Below are 22,163 nucleotides of genomic sequence, written 5' to 3' on the forward strand. Positions count from 1 at the left end.
CTCCAAAATGTCTCAGAGTATGAGTACAGTGTGTTACAAAATAAAGCTGAATAAAAACCATCCAAGGACAACGTAAAAGAATTGAGGAACACATGAATCACACATCAGATATTGTTGAACGTATTATTTGAGTTGAAATCCTTTACTAATGTACATTGTATAATTAGCTCAGAACAAAATGACATGACAACGGACAATGGAATCCAATTAGAAAATAATTGAAAAATCATAGGCTCATTAACGTTGCATGAATTTCATCACAGCAGTGACTCAGAAGTGTGTATGGCTCCCACGAGCCTGCATGCACTCCCAACAATGTCTGGGCAGTCAGTGACTGATGTCCTGGGGGATCTCCTCCTAGACCTTGATCAAGGCATCAGTGAACACCAGGACAGTTGGCAGTGGTGCTGAGGTGGCACAAATATACCATGTGTGCTCAGCTGAATTTAAGTCAGGGGAACATGACATCTAGGCATCAATGCCTTCATTATCTAGGAACTGCCCACATGCTATGTACCAGCACAAAGTCAAAAAGTTCATCACGGCATTACATGTGCTGTTGGACCCACATGCCACACTCAAAGACTCTGACAGTTTGGTCAGTATCCTGCTGGGAGACACACATATGGCCATGTTGGTGTAACCTGTGCAACCTGCTTGGGCTGCAGGTACTGCCTCATGCCATGAGTAGTAACACTATCAAAACAAAAAACACTAATTCATTTGTGCATCCTAAATGTACAGATTGATATCACTAATGTTTAGCTGTCCTGGTGTTAAGCTGTGATAAATAGGTGTGGTTTAGTGTTTTCGTACTGAGAATGTATCCCTGTAGTGCTTAAAGATGGAGGTATAAATACAGTCCCTGATTTGAATACTGTGCTACGCTGGCAGATTTTGAGTGGAAAGCTAGACATCATCTGATGAAACACCCCATATCCACATCAGTCAGTCCTTGAGCCCCCCACTAGAGAGTGTGTGACTGTCTCGATCCTCTGATAGTCTGTACTTGCTAATGGAGATAAATTCAGGCAGCAGTAGCAGCCTACCCCCACCACCTCACACCATACTCCTGTACTCTCAGCTTGGCCACATCATTTCCCTCACTGGCTTAATGCGCTAGTTCTCTCTTCTGAGGCGGTTGAGGGTTGGTTGTTGCTTGTCTCTTGACTCCCCCTTCTTTCCCCTCCTTTTGCCAGAGAAAACAGCTGCCCCCCTGCAGACTCTGTTCTGACAGCTCAGATAGGAGAGATGGAAAGTTCTCATCCTCTGCCGCAAGCTGATTTGTATTCAAATAGTCTCCTTGTTAAGTCTCCCCTACAGACAATGGTTTGTTGTGTTGTAGCCAAAGGCTAAGTGAGCGTACGTGTGTTGACCAGAGAGTCTAGTTACAGCAGGTTTTCGGTGTTAGTGCTTCTATATTTTGTAGCTAGAGATTCAGTCCGTTTTTGGATTTTAGTTAATTGAACCTCTGGATATAGGCTTGTCAAAGTCCGTTGCCCTCGGTAACTGATGGAGGTGATCAGGCATTCTGTGTGGGTGACTGGAGCACGGCTAATAGAGTAGAAGCTATTGGTCAGTCTTTCATAATTAGATAGTATTGGCATTGGTAGAAAGAATGTCAATAGACATGTTTGTGCTGACACCACTTATAGAATTCAATTTTCAATAGAGATTAGATTTGTTCTCTGTAAGACTGTATGTCATGTTTATATGTGTATCTATCTGCTTTATGCCAGCCAGTGTGAGTTAGTTGAGGGTGTAAAGCTCTAAATTAGATCATTTAACTGCATTACTAGTAGGATAAACATACCCTTGTGTAGAAAGATGTTTTGTCAGCCATGCTAACTACTATTTCAAATCAATAGCATTTGAGAGATTGGGAAATGGATGTGGGTATCACTGGTGGTCATGAGCAGTGGTTAGTGTAGAGATTTTGCTCAAGCTGAATGTGTGCTAGATTAGAGCAGAAAAGTGGCAGACAGAAAGAGAGATGTTGACTCTAGCTGCTGTGTCGGCTGTTATTTCTCAACATGCCAGCTCGTCTTCTGGCGACCTTCTCGTTCTGTGTGCCAACTGTGCTCCTGAGCCCTCCGCCTGAATATGGATGCCCTGCTCACTTAAACACTCTGGCATTTCTCCCAGTTTCCTCTTCGTCTCTCCGTCTTCAGCTCAGACCTCATTTTTCTCCCCTTCCTCATCACCTTCACTCTTTTTTTTTGGCAGGGTGAGAAACTTCACTCTCCAATGCTGGGGAACTATCAAAGTGCATTACACTGTGGTAAAAATGTGATTCATTTCTGTTATTTAAGCATTATTTGTACATGTCTTGAAACTGTAATTTTTCACACAAATTACTTAGTTAACTGCAGTGTTTCTCATATGTTGATGAGATCTCTATAGTATATAGCGTGTTGAAGAGTGTTGAACACAGTTTGGATGCTCGTTAATCTTTCTTTTACAACAGTCTTTTTCATCACTGATACTTTTCCTGTTGGAAATCGCAGTTGGATTTCTCACTTGCACTGACCCACCACTGTCCAGCACTTTTTTGGTATTTTGGCAGAGTCCCTGCACTCCTGCCACCTTGGCCAGCTCAGTGAAAGAGCGAGCACCAGCGATGTGACCTGTGGTTGATTCTCTGCCAGTGCAGGTTTCTGATGCCCCACTGGAGATGGCAGCATGTTATTAGCTCAGCACACACACATTCATTATTGGTGCCCATATGCATGTGCGCATTCACATATACACTCGCACCAGCACCTTGCTGTCACGGGTGAGCACTGAGGAAGTCACACCTCTCTCTCTCTCCTTTCTTCCCTTGTGTGCAGGTCCTTCTTTCAGCATTCCCTCTCACCTCTCCTCACCTCTTTCTTTTGGCTTGCTTTCCCCCCCGATCTCTCTTGTCTGCCAACATCTCTCCTCACACCCGAGTTTTGCTTCAAATACAGCCACTGGGGAAGTTCTCACTCATCACCGCAAGTCTTGTTTCATACCCAAATAACACTACTTCACAAGGAAATTCTTTGCCTTGGGACTTCGTCTGAGTCTTACATGCTAGGTCTTATCAAACATGTTTAAAGGACATCAAAGCGTGAAAGTCAGCGGAGAAAGAATTTCTTCACTTACACTTGAGAGAAATCAAGGTGCTAAGTCTATTGCCATGTGCCTGCTCATCCACAAACGCAGTGTAGGAAGGCCACAGAAGTTTGATTCTCTTTTTAACCCCATTTGCCTTTGGTTGGCAGACATTTGGTCTAAAAAAAACTTTTGGAAACACTGGCAATCCCCTTCTTTACACACAGTAGCGGAACAATGAATACATAAAGTTCTACAAGTGCACAGTTTTCTAATTTTTTGAATTTTTTGCATTGATATTGTGTGTGTGTTTGTGTGTGTGTGTCTGTGTGTGTGTGTTTGCATGGTGATTCCTGTCAGATTCTTTGCATACACAGTCTGTAGAGGCAGGGGATTACAGTGAAGGGCCCCCTGCATGAGCAGCAGTGGGAGTAACTGCATATGCACTGAACTCCACCACCAGTCCCCTCTTTGGCTGCCTGCTCCCTCAGATCCAAACAGAGGATTTAACACAGGATCTTACAGACACATTGACACTTCATCTTAGCTCTTCCCACTGTGATCTGTCAGCAGATCTCCTGGTGTGATCTCTATGGAAGAGCAGCCTGAAAGGAAATCTGTTTGAACAGCTACTTCAACAGCTTTGAACACATGTAATGTGCACGTACCACCTATGTATGAATGTAACAGATAATGTCCCATTGATCTGTGGACACGATATAGCTTGTAGCCAGCTCTACTACCTCATGCCCTTAACCACGGCCTAAAACAGATTTAAAAGTTGTCATTATAATTTTAACACTTGAATCTGGGTCATGAATGGACGTATATTGTCTGCCTGTTGTTGCTGAAGTCCAAAATGCCTTGAAAGTGGAAACATTAAAACACACTGAATCAAACCAGCTGTTATTTAAGATGAAAATGTTACATATCTCTGTTCCATTTTAAAAGTCTCAAATAATTGTACAATTTACCTCCATAATATTTAACCCCTGTAGGGATATGATAACATTTTCATAAAAATATTCCTCATGTACATGTAGAAATTGGACACACGCAAATTAAAGCCTGCTAGACATATAACTATGGGGTACCGGCTTAAGTCCCACTCTGTGAGCTCCCTGTCATATTTTATGGGGTGTCTGTTTGAATTCAATAGCAAATGTTCATTTAATATGTGTAGAGGGCTGAATCAACGCGTCGTCGTAAGCGATTACTTAAATATGTTGTTTGTGTGGAACACGTTGATGCATCAGTGTTTACCTAAATCCCATATTATGGCAGATCCCACTCCCAGGCATGCAGAAAATGCGCCTTTATCCCAAAAACCCTGAACTTTTCTTTAAACAGAAACCTAATAAAATGGTGCTCTAGGCTGTGCTCTATGCTGGCCTAACATATGCACAACTATTATGCACGAGCATCTCATAACAACAAATGGAGAGGCAACAACAGGGTAAGTATTTATTACAGTTCGTCTGATTGTTCGTTGATCTCACTGCCTGAAAGCAGTTGTTGCATTCTTATTTATGAAGGAAACCCTAGAGCAGATGCTTACGGCTGGTATGACAACACTGCTTTAAGTGCATTTACAAGTTTTAAGCAGATTCCTTGAAATCTTAAGTTCTTATATTCACCGTGTGCTGGTGACTTGGGCAACCAAGTCTCCATACACAGAAATAGTCTGTCACTGAAGTTCAACTTGACTGAATACATTCAGAAAATCCAGAACAGTGCTCGAGGAAGCATTTTCTTCTCATTAACAAAATGGTGGATGATGTAATTTACCCAAAGAATGGTGTTACATCCCCCCAACTGAGCTTCAGTTTCTTGCAGAATTCGTGTGTTAGACTCTTGCTTCCCTTCTTTTGGCAATTTGCTTTAATTTGCTGTGATCTCTGCAGCAGGCATAGTCAGTAGCCATTATCGTTTGACCTTGTATGTGAGCGTTTGTGACTGTTAGGTGACTGTAGACAGTTGTCACCGCCTCCACAGTGTGACTATTATATACACAAGAACGGAAGCACCTTTGCTGTGTCTTTGTAGTGCAACTGAGTGTTAAAGAATCCGTCCTGCCACTGTCAGAGATAATTGGCACTCCATAAACACATGATAATTGGACTGCTTTGATCCCTGCAATTTCTCACTTCTTGGCCAAAGAGGCACAGCAGTTCTGTCTCATGTTTACCACTAGTCTTTATGTGGCAGCGAGAGGATAGAGAGAGTGAACGAGGGAGAGAGAGAGAGAGATTCTGTTTTCTTCTGAAGTGTTAAAAGCTCCCTGCAGGCAATACTTCCTGCACCCAGCCTCTTTCGCCATTGTTCCTCCATTGCTTATGGCCATGACTCATAACAAACTTTCTCTTTCGCACACACATTCACACACGCAGAGCTTAATCACGTTGTGAAAGTCTCCAAATAATCTTGTTTCTCCTTGTTTGCCCATGTTCTTTCTTCTTCAGAGAGTCAGAGGGCGTATCGTTTTGTCCAAGGGAAGGACTGGGGTTTCAAAAAGTTCATCAGGAGGGACTTCCTGTTGGATGAGGCTAACGGTCTGCTGCCCGAAGACAAACTGACACTTTTCTGTGAGGTAATGGTTGAGGCGGTTCCTCTGAACTCAGGTTATTTGTAAAACAGAGTTCACAGTGTCTTCATTTTTAGGCTCCATCTCTTCCCAAAATAAATTCATAGTATAGGCTGCAACATGATAATCCTGATTATATTGCTAGATAAAAGTAATTATTCATCAGATGAGATTTTTCAGCACTGCACACAAACACAGACATCTACTTTAGGATTAAACTTTAAACCCCAAATTGTGATTCATCAGGAGAACTGTTTGGATTACCCTGAAATTTATGATTGTAATAAAATCAAAAAATAATGAATGCTGTTGAAAAATCTAAATTTCTTGTTTGTATTGGTGGTTTTGCCTCGGAGTGATCACAACTTTAATTCCTGTTTCACTCATCTTTTTATTCAGCACTACCGCTCATTGTATTTCCCCATTAGTAAATAATGTATGTTTTTATTGGTACTACATCGCCTCTGGGTTTAGATCTCTCTCTCTGTCTCTCATCACTAACATACAAGCTAATTGTCATTCAGCCTGTATGGTGACTTGGCTCTGATTCTACTGATCCAAAGCTGGCTCTACGCCTCATTGAAAATTCTCTTGTTGTTTTTCAGCTGTAACACAGGGGGCAGCAGAGGTCAACTGTCCTTTCTCTCGTTCCCCCTGTGCTCCTCATAATAGAGCCAGGGAGCAGGGAAGAGGTTAAACCTTCTGGATATGTTAATGCCGTAGTTGTAATGCATGCAGCCATAAATGTTTAAAAAGCATGGCAGTGGCAGTTTAGAACAATTCTAATTAACCCTGCGGGTACGGAGGAGAGCATGTCTTGAAGTTTTCCCTTTTTGTGATGGAGTAATGTGCGAGTCTGTTTAAAGTGTTTCCAAACTGGGCTTATTGACAGAGGGGTAGGAGGGGCAGCACTGCTTCTCCAGAGCCATGTGGGATGTGAGGTAGAGTTTTGTATGTGTGTGTGTGTGTGTGTGTGTGTGTGTGTGTGTGTGTGTGTGTGTGTGTGTGTGTGTCTGTGTGTGTCTGTGTGTGTGCACGTATCTTCTGCATATATTGTGTGTTTGTGAAAGACAGAGGCTCTAGCTACCTTGAAGAGTCCTCTCTCACCCAATTTATCCACTTTCCTGTAGGGGAGGAGGTGGGGTTGCTGGTTCAAGTCTTTAGTGGCTACTTCCACCCCCGTAAATATCTGCTGCACTGTGGTGATTAGCCACGTCTGCTGGTGAACACGCATACACAAGCAAAAATCAATGTGCGTGATATAAAAACTCTTGTTTAAAAGATTAGTGGAAAGTAGATAAATAAAAAAGAGCAGAGGACATTTGTACATATTTAATGCTGGAAATGTATTATGTATATGGAATATTAGTCCATTTTTTTCAGTTCTACATGACCTGAGAGCTCCGCAGAGTTCATATGTTCTAGCAATTCAGAGGTAATATTGTGACAGCTCCGTTTTAAAATCAAATCTGAAGCATATTGAAAGGCCACGTCTTACAGGAGAAGAGGCAGCCTGGGAGTGAGGCAGGACGGTTGGCGGAGTTGCGTGGGTTATGGTGGGTAGCTGGTGGTTAGAAAATGTGGAGCGGGCGTTTGAATCTTTTTTTTCCCTGGTCTTTTTTCCATCTGAAAGTGAAGCCCAGTGTTTACCGTCAGAGACCTGGCTCTGCTTTCGTCCAGATGGTCCCGTCCTGCATCTGAGAGAGCCCCATCGCCCCAGAGCCCAGCTCTCTCCCTCTTCTCTCTTCTCTCATCTCCTCCACTTCCTCTTTTTTGCCTCCATCTTATCTTTCATTCAAACCCAATCTCCTCCGCCTCCTTTCCCTTTTCCTTTCATCTCTTGCTGCCTTCCACTTTGAGCGTCACAGTTTCTTACGCCGCCCCCCCACTCACTTTACCTTCACCTCTCTCTCATGTCCCTTGTCTCTCCCTTCTGCTCAACTTCTCTACTTTTGGTTCTTCCCTCTTTGCCCTCCTTCGTCTCCCATCTTTCTTTCGCTGTGTAGTAGAATGTAAAAGAGGCGAAAAGGCCGTAAGGTGAAGCCAGATCACTGGGAGGGGGTTACTGGCTCAACCTCTCCTCCTGACCCTTGGTCCCTGTGCTCAGTTCAGTTGCCTCTGGAGACATTAGTAATTCAGATTTTGCACAGGGAAATCAGTCTATATGTCATGTCGGAGAGGGCCTGAACAACACCAGCCATTGCTCCCTCTCTCGTTGTCTCCCCATCCCTGCCAAAGCACTGCAGACACCTGCAGATATTTAATGAGGAGATGGCTCCCATTAAAGGTGCTGCGTTGGCTGTCAAAAGAGAGCACGAGGGACAGCAAGAGATAAAGAAGGAGGGGAAGAAGGCACAGTGAGAAGAGACTGAAGGAAAGGGAGGCACACCGGGCGCCACTGAATCATGAGGCTGAAGAATAGACCAGGATGGTAGATGGTATAAGATAAAAAACAACAGACAAAGATTTAGAGAAAGAATGTTTTCATGTGGGTGAGAAGTGTTTTTACCTCCTTTTCTCATCCTCGTCTAATGAGATGCAGAGGTAAAAGAAGATAAATCTTCTCTCTTTTTACCTGACCTCTCTCTATCCCTGTCAGTTGACTGCAGTTAACCTCTTGCTCTAAGGTCAGACCTACATAATGCAGATACCCTGATATTTTCCACACGTGTGGTCGAAAGGCTTCTAGAATATCTTGACATCTCTGTTCTGTTGTGATTTTCCTGCAGGCAAAATTCGTGTTGAACTTGGTTATGATTGACTAAAGGGGAAAAAAAGGGGTGGTTTTGTGAAACTTACCCATCAGTCATGTTAAATTGGCTGCTGAAATGTGTAGGAATGCAGTGGTCCACCTTTAGTCAGCCAGAAGTAAAGTCTGAGAGCTGCTGCTGGACACTTTTGGTTTATTTTGCAGACGAGGTTTCCTCTTAAGCCCCAGTCTTCTTTGGCTTCCAGAGCAGCATTCAGGATAATTTCCTATTATTGACTACATCCACCATGCAGACACAGCATACTGAAGAAATGATTACTCTCCCTAGTATATCAATTAATAGGCTACATTTTATTAGTGTTAAACTCAGCCACTGACATTCTGATATATTGATGTCAATTACAATGACATGTTATTGCAGTTTGACGAGTGTCTCTTTTTAAAGCAGGATTCAAGTGTAAAAGCCAAAGTGGAACCCATTGATTTTTTTTTCTTTCACCCACTATCAGGCTGAATATTCTTTCCTTTCAAAAATCACCACAATTCATTTCACAGGATGCCGCGGAAGACTGACAGTTGATAATGACTGGATTGGCATTGATTTTATTGTCTTTCCATTCAAGTCGCAAACACTTGTGAAATTGAGAAGTGGTGCATATTTGGTTACTGTCTGATTTACACTTAAATTAAGTTAGATGGGGGAGAATAAATAAGAGTTTTCACTTGGTTATTTTTTCTCAGGCTCTGTAAACATCACTGTGAAGTGTGAAGGATGAAGAGGAAACTAGCTTTTACAGATAAAGTATCTTCTATTTTAAACGGCACACATTCATCTTTGCCTTTATCTTCAGTGATGTAAGGTATATCACAGTGGAACTGATTATGTTCTTTGGGTTTAATTATGAGAAGTATTTTAATCAGATCCTCAATGTGTGACTGAATGGCTCACAAGTGATGTGCTCTATTGAATGTAGCTTCATATTAGCGAGATGTAGAGGGGTGTTGGCCTTCACCTACGCCTTTCAAATGTTTGCTCCGAAGCATAAATGTACATTTTTGCAGTGAGTAATTTTTGGAGAAATATACACCTCCTCATTCAAAGTGGTAATTTTAATGTGTAGGGCAGAATGAAGGGCAAAAAAGCTGTGTGCATATTTTGCTATTTTCATTCTACTGTATGGGAACCAGTCATGCATGCTCATTCGTCCCTGTATGAGACACAAAAGGGTGATGAGTGCATGTGTAAGGATCAGCGTCTGCATGTGTAAACTGGAAGGTGAGCCAGTGTTTCTATCTCAATTGGTTTATCTTCTGCACACAGATGATCTTTGATGCAATTTACTGTAATTCATTTCGACTGGCATCTTGGCCACCGTTAGCTGGTCAGAGGTCTTTCCTTTCAAGTTCCTCCACTGCTTCCCTCCTGGGGCGATGTGGCGGTGGGAGAATAAATGAGTGGGGTGCTGATGTTCAGCTGTTTCCTCCTCTTCCTCATGGTGTTGTGCAGCTCGCCTCTCCTGTCGGTGGGTAAGCACTTTGCCGGGTGACAGCACCCATCCTTCACAGGGCTCTGCCATATGCCGTGCTGCTGTCAGAGGAGACGAGTGCAGATGCTCCAGCTGCTCCCTCCCTGCACACGCGCACACACACACACGTACGTGCGCACGCGCACACACACATGCACGCATGCAGACACACACACACACAAACAAACTCTGAGCAGGATAAAGAGGCAGAGGTGGGGAGACACAGGGTGATAGGAGTGGAGGAGAAAAGATGTACATAGAGATTTGGGATTGTGTAGGCAGAAGAAGAAGGCAAAACAGTATAATTTGTGGGAAATGAGGTAAAATATAGCTGTATTTCTATTTTTTTTCCAAAACAGAACAGGCAGAAGAAAGAACTAAGGTAAAATGTTTTGGATGATTTTAAATGCGGAATAGAAATCTAATCAAAGAGATGGAAATAAAAATGTTCATTGAGAACAAGATACCAGAATAGAATGAATAAACCGAGCGCAAGCCTGATTCTATTCTCACACTGAGATTTTTACAATGAAAGCTTGGTTGGCACCCATTTTTTTTTTTAGCCACAACGGATCCTTTAATTGATTCTGCCTTTGCAGCACTGTTGCACCAACACCACATCAACAGGTCTTTTATAGCCCATCAAAAGCACTTTGCTTCTCCCAGAGTAAAGACACCAGAAATTGAGCAAACAGGCAACTTTCCCTGCTTACTTATTTATTTTCTTTGTCCAAACATTTTCTTCAAGCACTTTGCATTGGGGCGCAGAGTCTCAAAGCTATCACTTTAGTGTCTGTGATCTTCTAGCAGAGAAAACAAAACTACTAAAAAAGAGACCCAAATGGCTGGTGCTCACAGACGGCATGCAGACGCTTATGTTCAGTGCCAGTGGAGATACTGAGTGTGTGTTTGTGTGTATGGAGAGCCTGTGTTTGAAAACCTATGTCTGTACACATGCGTGCAAGATTGAAACGTTGGTCAGGCGCAACAAACTCGGTCAACGTTAGGCTGAAATGTTTGTTCATGAGCGGAAATCAGCTGGTTTCCTGCATACAGTTACAGTTAGTTATACAGTCCACAGTTTGATTTAATGCTACACATGGCACAAGTTGTAAAGTTTGTTTACTTGCATATTAATTAATTATTGAATAAAAGCTAAAAGTTGAGCTAGTTTAATGGTTTTAAACTGAAACAGCAGCAGTGGTTTAGCAATAATGTAATATAGCACTAACACTATAAAGAAAATAACCAGTAAACATTCTGAATATGGATGCTGGATATCTATCATGCATGTTTTCTACTAACAATGAAAAAAAAATAGTGGAACAAAAGGTGCTAAAACATTTGACAAACAGCAGACGGTTAATTGCGTTAACAATAATCAGTTTCCCATTTAGGTTTATCTGGGGCCTTATTGCGGTGGTCAGTCTTTGGTGTTTGATTTGTTGTGTGCTGTTTTGGTGTTTGCAGCTGCTCAGACCGACCACCCAGTAGTTAGTAGGAGCATTTTATTAATTCCATTATTGTAAGAAGCAAACCAGAAATATAAAACAAATTACTTTTTGTGCACCAAAGGAAAGACCAACCAAACACTATATTGTCAGGATGGCAAATGTAATAATTAACTTGGATGAAATGAATAGCCTGTAATTAAAGATGATGTCTGTCTGTGAATGAAGTGTTTATTTTTGACTTTTGCTTAATAGCTTTGGGATTTGGTGCTGTGTTTGTTTAATAGCGTCAAAACCAAATCAGATTCAGCTATTATTCTCGGTTCAGTTCGGTCACCTGTTGCAGCTGCCTGAGGGCTGCTAACTCCTAGTCCTTCACCAGACTCGGTCTGCTAACTTAAATATCTTGCCACTGCTCTGAATGTTTTAGATTTTTGTGAGCAGTAGCATCTAAAAGCGGGTGGACGAATAAGAAAGGGAGAGCGAGGAAGAAAGCAGATAGTGGGTCTGTGCCATCAAGCCTGTTTACTCTGGCTGGCTGGAGAGTGGAGGGCGAGTCATGCATTATAAAAAGCTAATGATGAGTTTTGTGCTTGGGGGTTCAGAAGGCAAGTTTAAGGATCACAGCTCTATTAAGCTGCTGTAGAAGAAAAGGCTTCATGTGTATGTTGTGTTTGAATTAGTGCTGTTTAGTTAGTGTTCACTTTTGTTTTTAAATGACATATATCCATCTTGCTATGTCTTAAGGTGTGCAGTATAAATATACCTATATGAATATAAACTATATATAGTACAATATATCCATTCACTGTTTATAGTCTAACATTTGCCTCGTGTAAAATTGCAATTACATTTCCATTAAATATGTAAATAGTAGATGATGAAGTCCGTGAAACAGACATGTTAGATTACTGCACAGCCTCTGCTGTTTCCTTTCAGTAATTAACTTTTAATATATTTGTGATTATTATTTAATACGCGTATTTTGTTTCTCCCAGACAACAACAACACTGCTAGCAGTAAAACTGTGCAGTTAAAATACACTTCATGTAAACGCAAAAGATGGAAACAGTACTTTCATTTGCAGTGTGCAAGAAGAATTTGGTTTTAATTCAATGTTTTAATAGTTCCCTCCACAGAGCTCAACAGTAGATTTTCCATTTGCCCCAGGCATTCAGATTTGGATCACTGTCAGCCACTTAGTTTGGTATGGCTGCCACTGGTGGAAGAATTCCTCATGTGTATCGAACACCTTCAGCTGTTCTTTGTCTAGGCAAATGAGAGCGGTGCTGTTGCATTGATTTGCTCTGTTGAATATAAAAACTGAAAGGAATCTGTGGAGTAAAATAGTCTAGTGATAACCTGCCAACAACAAAGAACAAACCATAAGACCTCAGACCAGATACTATGACAAGTAGTCATTTCTTAGTTTGGAGCAACATACAGCTAATGACAGCAGAGGGTGGTTGAAACAACATTTTATTTATAATAGTGGCAGGAGGCTGAAGCAGGGGAACAGTTAGAATGTATATAGTGTGTATAGTGTTTATGCTATACATATGCTATACTTCTGTTAAAATTTGTTATGCCATTTATGAAACGTACTATTGGACCCCAGCTTTTTGGTAGAGTTGGCCAGGGTTTACATTTTGTCCTTTTCAGTTTTTGTTTAATCGTTTAAAGAATGTCTCACAAATGACTTAATAAGCACGAACGTCTGACTTTCCACAGAAGGCCGGGTCTAGGAAGAGCCCTGGTGAATCCAAACATCTTCTATTACACAGTTACTGAGACTGTGGTGCTCCTGGGAACATTTACAGCTTTAAAAAATGGTTTATAACTTTGTGCTGATCTATGCTTCGACATGAAATTTTATCACTGGGCTCTGCAAAGAGTTCATTCTAATTCATGGCTTGATGTTTGTCTTGACAGGCAGTGTGAATTGTTGGGCCTTATATACATAGTTGTTTGTGTGTGTTCAATTTGCCACAAGTGTTCTCCAGTCAGGTTCTTGACACATCTCAAAAAAATTGAAAGGAAACAATATGCACCTGGTCACAATTTGGAACATCAAAGGGCCTGAACACTATTGTAAATGAGAGGTTTCAGTTTTTCATTTATAATATATTTGCAGTTTTCAGGTTGTAGAAAAACCTTTCTACAAACAAAATATTACTTAGACAGTATAGGTGTATATGCAATTTTAATAACTTTATTAACTAAGATTATTATTAGTAATCTGCCACATAGTGCAAATAGTGAATGGATCTGAATACGTTTTCCACAGCTGGCACGGTAATAACATTTCAGGCCTTCTGAACTAATGTTGAGTTACCATGCCTTAAAGTTGCTCAAATTTGAACACTATGTGTTGACAGTCATGGAAATGTGTGCCAAGGGGTTTTGGAAGAAACTGACACATGGCTGACGTATCTTGACAGTTGCATAGCACTAGTAGAGATATATATTCATACAGATTGCCATCGAGTTACCCATGAAGTCAGCAGCAGTCCCCTCTCTGATTACAAGGGAGCCTGCCCCAAATGATAACAGTAGAACTATGTTCAAATTCAAATATTGTTCATGTAAATGATTTATTGCAAATCTAACAGCAAAGAAAGCTTGGAGTAGAGTTGTGCTTGAAAGAAATATAGTTAGACTTCCAAAAAAACTCATGATGTTTCAGTTATGCTGTGTGGAGTCATGTAAAGACACTGTGTATGTGTGTGTGTGTGTGTGTGTGTGTGTGTGTTTGTAGTTGGATGAGGTGAGTGTATGAATGTGTCTGTCCATGTCTCTGTTTATGTCCCTGATCTCTGCCCGTGTTTACGTGTTTGAGATGCATGGGACTGAACAGAGAAAAATGAGACTTGGGAGGTAAACGAACAAGTGTTCCATAACTTAATGGATTTCATTTGATTTGATAGTTTTTTTTCTTTTTCAAACTATTTCACGCATGGCAAAACACTGTAAATCCATAAACAAACACGTAAACAGGCAGAAAAAGATTGATGCATTATGAATAAATCATCTGGGTACCGAAACTCAATATTAACTCTGCATTGCCTGGAGGGTTGAGAGGGAGCTTACGACAGATCCATCTTGATGTCTGAGGAGCTAACTGGGAGGCGAGTGCTTTAATAAGTACTTATCTTGGGAACTTAATTACCAAAGCAAATGATGATTTGGGCGATACAGTGGCAATGATTCTTCATTACTGTTATTCTTTACCTAAGGTTGCATACACAATGTGCTTCTGTTGTTGTCGTCGTCATCATCATTATCATCATCTGCTGGAGCATCTGCACATTTTATCTTTGGGAGTAAGTAACTCCATTCAGTTGATTGGTTGGTCAGTTCAAGGTTGCAGCTCACCACTGTAGATGGATTACCATGACATTTGTTCAGATTATTTATACCCCCCAAAAATGATTTGTAATAAAGAATGTCAAAAATGCCAAACATAAATGTCCATGTGCAAATGAATGAACAATTTAGAAGAGAACGCTTATCTGCCACCTTTTGACCTTTTAAGCACAGAGGGCAGCGAAACACTTATTAAGTTTAAGGTTAGAAAATAAATCGGACTAATTGTTAGTACATCAACAAATGTAGTGGTCTCCTGTGTTATAACTACTTTATTAATATTACGGGACTTTCATCATTATTGCTACACGGGGTTAACAGACAGGTGAAAAGACACAGGTATCAGCTATGATGGGAAACAAATTGATTAAAGATTGTATATTAACCTGACCCTACTTCCTTATTCACTTCAACCAGTAAATAATCATAATTACTATGGCTGCTAGAACATTTGTCAGATTAATGCAAATATATGTCAGTTTTGGGTTTTTGTTGTTTTTCCTAGAGACACTTACTTCTACATTTTATAATGTTGAATAAGCAGGTGGATGAACCTCTACTTGGTGGTCATCACAAAGCAAACAACCATCAGTAAGCTACAAGCTATTCCTTTTAGTGTATATGGTAAATTATAAATATCTCTCAGTCTCCAGGGTGTTAATTGACTAGGTCAACGCTTACAGTGTGAGGAGTGTTTGGAGGAGAAAGAAGAAAAGGTTGACATTGACTGAAAATGACAGGTAGTAGCGGGGAGACTGCTGGGGCAGCCAGTGTGTCTAAATAACCAGGTGCTGTGATTTAGTTTCTGCCTGGTTAAATAGTGGATTAATTGGTCAAGTTAGCCAGTAATTAGACCGACTCTGCCACGCCGCGTCTCAGAGCCCAGCAACCGCTCCGCCATGCTAATTGGGCTATTTATACCGAAACACATTGTCCAGGCTCACTGGCTTCGCTTCCATTTTGCTTTTCAGCACTTGTTTATTTGTTCAGTGAGCACTGAGGACACTGTGCAAGACTCCCCCAGCCCCTCCTCCTCCTCTTCTAAAGCCATTTTTCATTCCAACTTAAGCTCACTGAACTTCTGTCCTCTGCCCTCTGTCTCTTTGTCCGCCTGTCTGTCTCTGTCCTCTGTTTTTTTTTTTTTTTACTCTTCTCAGCAGCACACAGCAGCTCTCTCTCTTTCTTCCAGGCTTTCTGTGTTGCTAATAGGTGTTTATGAATGCTGGTGTCTGTGTGCTGGACGGTCTCCTGTGTGAATGTGTGTGTATGTGAGCATTTCTTTGTGAGCGTGTGGAGATGGATGAACATCAGTCAGTCAGACTCGCATCCTGCTGGAGTGTGATTAATAGAGCCAGCTGTGGAAACCACACAAACAGTGGAAACAGTTTCCATAACTTCAGGGGACATTACGTTGACTTACGTTCATTCCATGGAGACTTGTCCAAACCATAACCGCTACTTACATAGATAGTGTGAAAGATATACAGTTTTTACCCTTTAATTACTAATCTGACCAAAAACCTCTGCACCCACAGTGAATTATTTATGCTTTTTGTCCCTGACGGTGTAAACTGATTTATGTCCCCACAATATAAGCTTTACAAGCACACACAGAGAATTACTTTGAATGTTCCTTTCTTCAGAAAGTCACATTTCCCTTCTTACTGTGTCCCTGTCACTGCACTGCCAAAAATGAGCTGCTGCTTATGAGAGGCCATCTCCAACTGTAGTGCCCACCAATAGCCCGCTCACACCCCCTCCCTCACGTTGTGTGTAATGGCCACTCCATTCACTGTCTGTCCGTCACTTGGTATCTCTGCATCTGTATTCTGGCTGCCTTTTATTGTCCCTATATCACCCCCTCTCTCTCCTCCTCTTTCTTACTTCCATCTAATGGTTTATTATCTTTCCTTCTGTCTCTCTTTCTCTCTGTCTTTCGGTCCCCTTCAGGCTAACCCTCAAACCTCCATCAGGAACAAACAGGGCTCCTTGACATTCAATTTCCTGCTTGCCACGCACTTCTCTATTGTATGCGCTTTTCCTCCTTTTTAGGGCTCTTTTTGTGTGAGCTGAATAGGTGGATGGATGGGGCATTGGACGGATAGGCGTGCGGGTGGATGGATGAGGAGGAAACTTGGCTGTGTTGGGTGCCAGCCTTCTAGGCTTTAACAGCAAGGTCATTTTACTGGGATGATAATTATTTATCTTTAATAATTAAAGATTATAAACAATTTTGTTTACCTGCTACCTGATTAAAAGTTGTGTAGAATTAAATGAACTACTAAACATAATATAATACATTTATTTTAGTAATGTAATTTTCATGTAATTATAATATATTGGAATTGATTTTGTACAAAAATCTCCCCGTGAGTTTTATTCTTTCTATTGACGCATTATAAGCTTATTTCACACCACACAAATACATGGCTGTCCTTCAGAGTACACTTGAGTGAAGGTAAATGCTGTGTTCTTTATTTAGATGATGGTTTTAGTTACCACTGTTCCAGCAGATGCTAACAATATAACTGTCTGTGGCTCATCATCACTTAGTGACTGAATTAACGATGAAAGCTGCTGAACGTATGTAGATGAGTGCTGTCTTCAGCCGGTGCACAGTTCAACTCTTCTTGTTTCCCGTGAACCAGAATCTTTTTGGACATATGATTTGCACTCATGAATCAACAGCAAGACGTTTGTGTCAGTCCAAGAATTGGAAATGCTTCAAAAGGCTTTTGTCTAACTTTATTTTGATAGCAAGGGACTTTCATTAAAGGAACCTTGATAACTTACTGCAACCTCGCCTTCTTTATTACTCTATGCTAAACATCAAGGATTTCTCCAGAATCTTTTTTTCTCTAGAATTTGTGTTTTTCCTTGTGAGACCTTTATAACAAATTGCAATTAACTAACTAAAGCTAAACCAGGCTATAACTAACCATTATTGTTTGATTAGATGCCACAGCGAGCAAGTAAAAAACACTGCAAGTCAGTCAATTCAGGCTGTTGGAAATTAGTTAGTAATTAGTGTGTGTGTGTGTGTGTGTGTGTCAGCATGTGGATGCGTGTTGGCGCTCATAAGCTTGTTGTGTGTGTGTGTGTGTGTGTGTGTGTGTGTGTGTGTGTGTGTTTGCACTGAGTCCTGTTGAGAGATAAATGAGTCTGGTTGACATTGTCTGGAACAGGTGGTGAAGTCAGCGGGGAAGACATACAGACAACTCTCGAACACACACACACACACACACACACACACACACACACACACACACACACACACACGCACGCGTTGACGCTCACACACTCAATTTGACTTCAGTGCGGTTTTTCAGGTTTGTTTGATACTGTAGCCAATCTGATTGGCTAAAGAAGGAGGAATATGTTATCTTTAAATAGCCCCCATATTGAGTGACTGGTGTATTGATTACAGAGGCGGAGAACCCACATTCATTATTCACAGCAAGTGTGATTGACTGAGTTATTGTGTTTTTATGAACATTGCATTAGCCTGTGTCTGAAGCAGTGAGCTTGTTAAAGGAACAGTTCACACTGAAATTGCAACTTTGTGTAGTTAACCACTCCTGTTACTTGCAATTTTAATAAAATACTATAAAACTACAAAATGGAGATCAGCTCATAATAAAAAAATGAATTGATGAACTGTCTATGTGTGTTTCCAGGTGAGTGTTGTGCAGGACTCTGTGAACATCTCAGGCCAGAGCACTATGAACATGGTGAAGGTTCCTGACTGCAGGCTGGCTGATGAGCTCGGAGATCTGTGGGAAAACTCAAGGTTCACCGACTGCTCCCTGTATGTAGCTGGCCAGAAATTCCAGGCGCACAAAGCTATCTTGGCAGGTGAGAATACTAAGTCATTCATTGTTTCTCAAAAATGAGATGGAGCAAGTTTGCTAAAAACCTGGAGACGACCTGAAATAATTACAGTTCATCTTTGAATATCTTTTAACATCTTACGTTACTAACATTGAACTCTGTCTCTTGAACAAACACTGTTCACGAGCAACTAACAGGCACAAAAAACTCCTCTTGTCATGTCTTTGTAAATTCAAAGGAATTTAATCGTGAATGTGTCCGAGATGCTGCTTGTAACTGTCATGCTATGCTGACAGTTATTCCCATGCACACAGCATCACTAATGGAGCAGGATACACCCCACATAGAGATGTTTATTGCAGTGCTGTAGTAGTATAGTGACATGTAGACGCTGCTGTACATTATTGTTTTGAGTGCGCTTTGTTATATTTATGACTGATAACTGAGGGCTGCCACTAATTTTGTAAAATGTGAACATATACATCAAACTGCTAATTTACCAGAAATGTATCATGAAGCCCTGAAAAAGGAGACAAAAAATGAAAGATAGAAGAAAGTATTCTAAGTATGTGAAATATAAGTATTATATTTCATGTACTGTATATTGCCCTTTGTGCAGGTTTCCGTGCAGTTTTTCATTATATAACAATAAAAATCCATATACAGTGTAGGAGTAAGGCACACAATAGTTTTGGCACCAAATCAGTTCCAAACTACAACATGTTCTGGAGTTTATGTTCCTATTCATAATAAGTTTCATTTGAAGGTTTAGTTTTAGTCTGAATGCTGTTTTCAGATGCTTCTCCGCCGTGATTAAATTCCGGGGGAAATACTTCATCAAATTTTTTAATTTTAATGAATAATTGTGATTGCCACAGGGATGGTTAAATTTGAATACATTGAATATCTGTGCAAAGTATCCACCCTGAGCACCTGTGTGTCATTGTTGGTTGTCAGGAGTCCACATCAATCAAATCCAGTAATGTGCACAAAGAAACATGATGCATTTGAGGAACTTGTTGCTGATATTTCATGACAGGCAACATTAGAAAAGTTTGAGCAAACTGGTGAACTGTGCGTCTCTGTGGAGGCAAGGAGAGGTTGTTCATTATTAGATTTGTTGAAATGTCTGTGTGAGGAGCCATTTTAATTATGTGCTGTTGTGGTTTGGGGTCTTCCCCTCTCTCTCTCTCTCTCTCTCTCTCTCTCTCTCTCTCTCTCTCTCTCTCTCTCTCTCTCTCTCTCTCTCTCTCTCACTCTCTCCCCCTCCCACCCTCTCTCTATCTCTCTCTCTGCCCTATTTGGTCCACATGACGTCCCTTTTCCTCGTTATTCCCCCTCTCGGCCGTTCCTGTGACAGCTCTCCCGGCCGTTAATCGCCGTGGAGGCGGACAGAGAGGGATCAAACGAAGGGGGGAGAGCAACTCAAATTGGCTCCACGTTGGCCATATGATCTTTATACAGCTCAGTCTCGCCTTGTTTCTACCACTTACCTTCCTTTTATTTCTTCTTCTGTTTCTTGCTTACCTTTTCTCACTGTCCATCCTTCCCCTCTCACTTTCATGTTCTCCTTTTTTTCAATTTTCTCCCTATTCATTTTCCTTCCCCTCTCACCATTTCCCTCTCCTGTCTTTTCTTTGTCCCTTTGTCTCCAGTCTTGTCTGTAGTTTTTTCCCTACATCCCTCTGTTATTTGTCTTCCTGTCAGTCTTTACCTTTTTATCTCTTTTGTGTCTCTCAAATTCGCTTGTTCCCTACACCCCCACCGTCTCTATCTTCTGTTCTTTTCCTCAGACTTTCTCTCTCCTCTCCTTCTCACTTTCAGTGACCCCCTCTCTCTCTCTCTCTCTCTCCTTTTCTGTTCGTCTCTTTTCCTCGCCCACCCCTTCCCTTTGTTGCTGCAGTATGAGCTCACCAGTATTGAACTGCACCAGACCACCTCACTTTAGGTTCGTCCCCATAGTCCTACTGTACCTGGGCATTCAGGACTAAGTGTGATTTGAGAGCAAATATTCAGAATCCACTGTGAGTCCATTCTGTTTTCAGGATGAAGATATTAATAGGTTACTATGCAAACCTTTTCAGTCAGCTGCACACTTTATCTGACACTGACTTTGACCACATGGTTGACCTCAACACCCACTGATTATTTCTCTGAGGGTACCTGACATGAACCACAGATCTACTGAAAGTTCAGCTGCCTTTCACTTAGCACTTCTAGCTGTCCTGAAACCTGGGTGATTGAGAACATGCATATAGATGCACGCACAACGCATAAAGTTATGATTACTTTCACAAACAAATCTAAACAAGTCGTACTTTGAATATTTAGCTGTTGGGCAAGATAGGGACCTCTCACTGCTTCGTCTACCTCCTTGACACTTAATGACCAATATATATATGATTTAATATATATATTCATGTATATATATATATATATATATATAATATGTATAAGTGAGATGAACATCTGAACGCTGTTTATGTGTTATGCCAGAGTGAAACTTTGGTAAACTCAAAAAACTTGACCTAACTTAGTTAATTCTGTCTGTGCATATCTGTGAAACATATGCATTTGAATGGGACTTGATGGTAAATGCTATGTTCTTTATTTAGGCTTTAGTTCCTATTGCAGCAGCGGGTGCTGACAGCGTAACTGTCTGAGACTTATCATTCAGTGACTCGTGCCCATATTTACTATCATTATCATTATTATACTTATTTGTGGCTTGTGCAGGGTTGATGGATGACGCTGTGTTTGAGTAATTAAGCAGGTAGCTAGCTCTGTGGTTAATAACTCATTAAGTACTCAAATTAATTAGAATATCACTGCCCTTGACACATACTTAATAATGTGTTAAAACTTTTGATACATTTTAATGGCTGGTTAATTAAGCACTGGCTCCACTGTAAGACAACCGACTGGTAATCAAATTCAGACACAAACCGAGTTCCATTTGTGAGGTTTAGCCTCAGCTTGTGCTGTGTCGAACCACTGTCACAGCCGCGATGATAAGAGAGAAAATACAGTGTTGTTGCCTTAAGCAGAACTACAGAGACAAGATGTGGTGATTATCCTAAGCATGCAGAATTATCATGCAGCAGTGATTTGAAGTAACAGAAGCGGGACTGATTTATGTAATCTGTAAGTTCTGGGGTTGGATCAGACAGCCAGAATGGTCAGTCTGCACTGGAGATTAAACATGACATCTCCAGCTGTGGTCATATGTGGGCAAATAAGAAGGAAAACATACCGTGCTTTGCCTTTAAAGCCACGCAGAAAGTTCATGATGAGTTCAGTTTAGTGTTAAAAACCCAGATACTGAAAATCCCTGTTGCTGTATATGAATAACTGCAGAACTCAGTCACTGTTTTTGATATTCTCATTTTCTGTAAATGGAAACATAGTCTGGACTGTCCTTGCCTGAAGAGGATTTGTAAACTGTGATGAAGGGTGTCCTCTTGCAATAAGGCGCAGAATTATTCCTTTGGATTTGTGGGGACATAAAAAAGCTCCACATCACTTCACACATATCAGCTCCATTTTAAAGATACATGTGTATGTTTTTTTTTTTAATGTGAAAATAGGCTTTAGCAGTTCACTGCGCTGGCATGTCA

At 41.0% G+C, this 22,163-nt stretch overlaps 1 protein-coding gene across 2 annotated transcripts in view; it reads left to right on the forward strand.

Annotated features, from left to right (window-relative positions):
• spop (speckle type BTB/POZ protein) overlaps positions 1-22,163 on the forward strand; it is a 75,251-nt gene that overhangs the window by 44,298 nt on the left and 8,790 nt on the right. For both annotated transcript variants that reach the window (XM_026361033.1, XM_026361024.1), the window contains exons 8-9: positions 5,541-5,668; positions 18,393-18,570. In XM_026361033.1, coding sequence (XP_026216818.1) covers positions 5,541-5,668; positions 18,393-18,570 — 306 coding nt within the window. The remainder of the gene's footprint in view (positions 1-5,540; positions 5,669-18,392; positions 18,571-22,163) is intronic.

Source organism: Anabas testudineus, chromosome 8, assembly GCF_900324465.2.
Source record: "Anabas testudineus chromosome 8, fAnaTes1.2, whole genome shotgun sequence".
In the NCBI taxonomy this organism is placed as follows: Eukaryota; Metazoa; Chordata; class Actinopteri; order Anabantiformes; family Anabantidae; genus Anabas; species Anabas testudineus.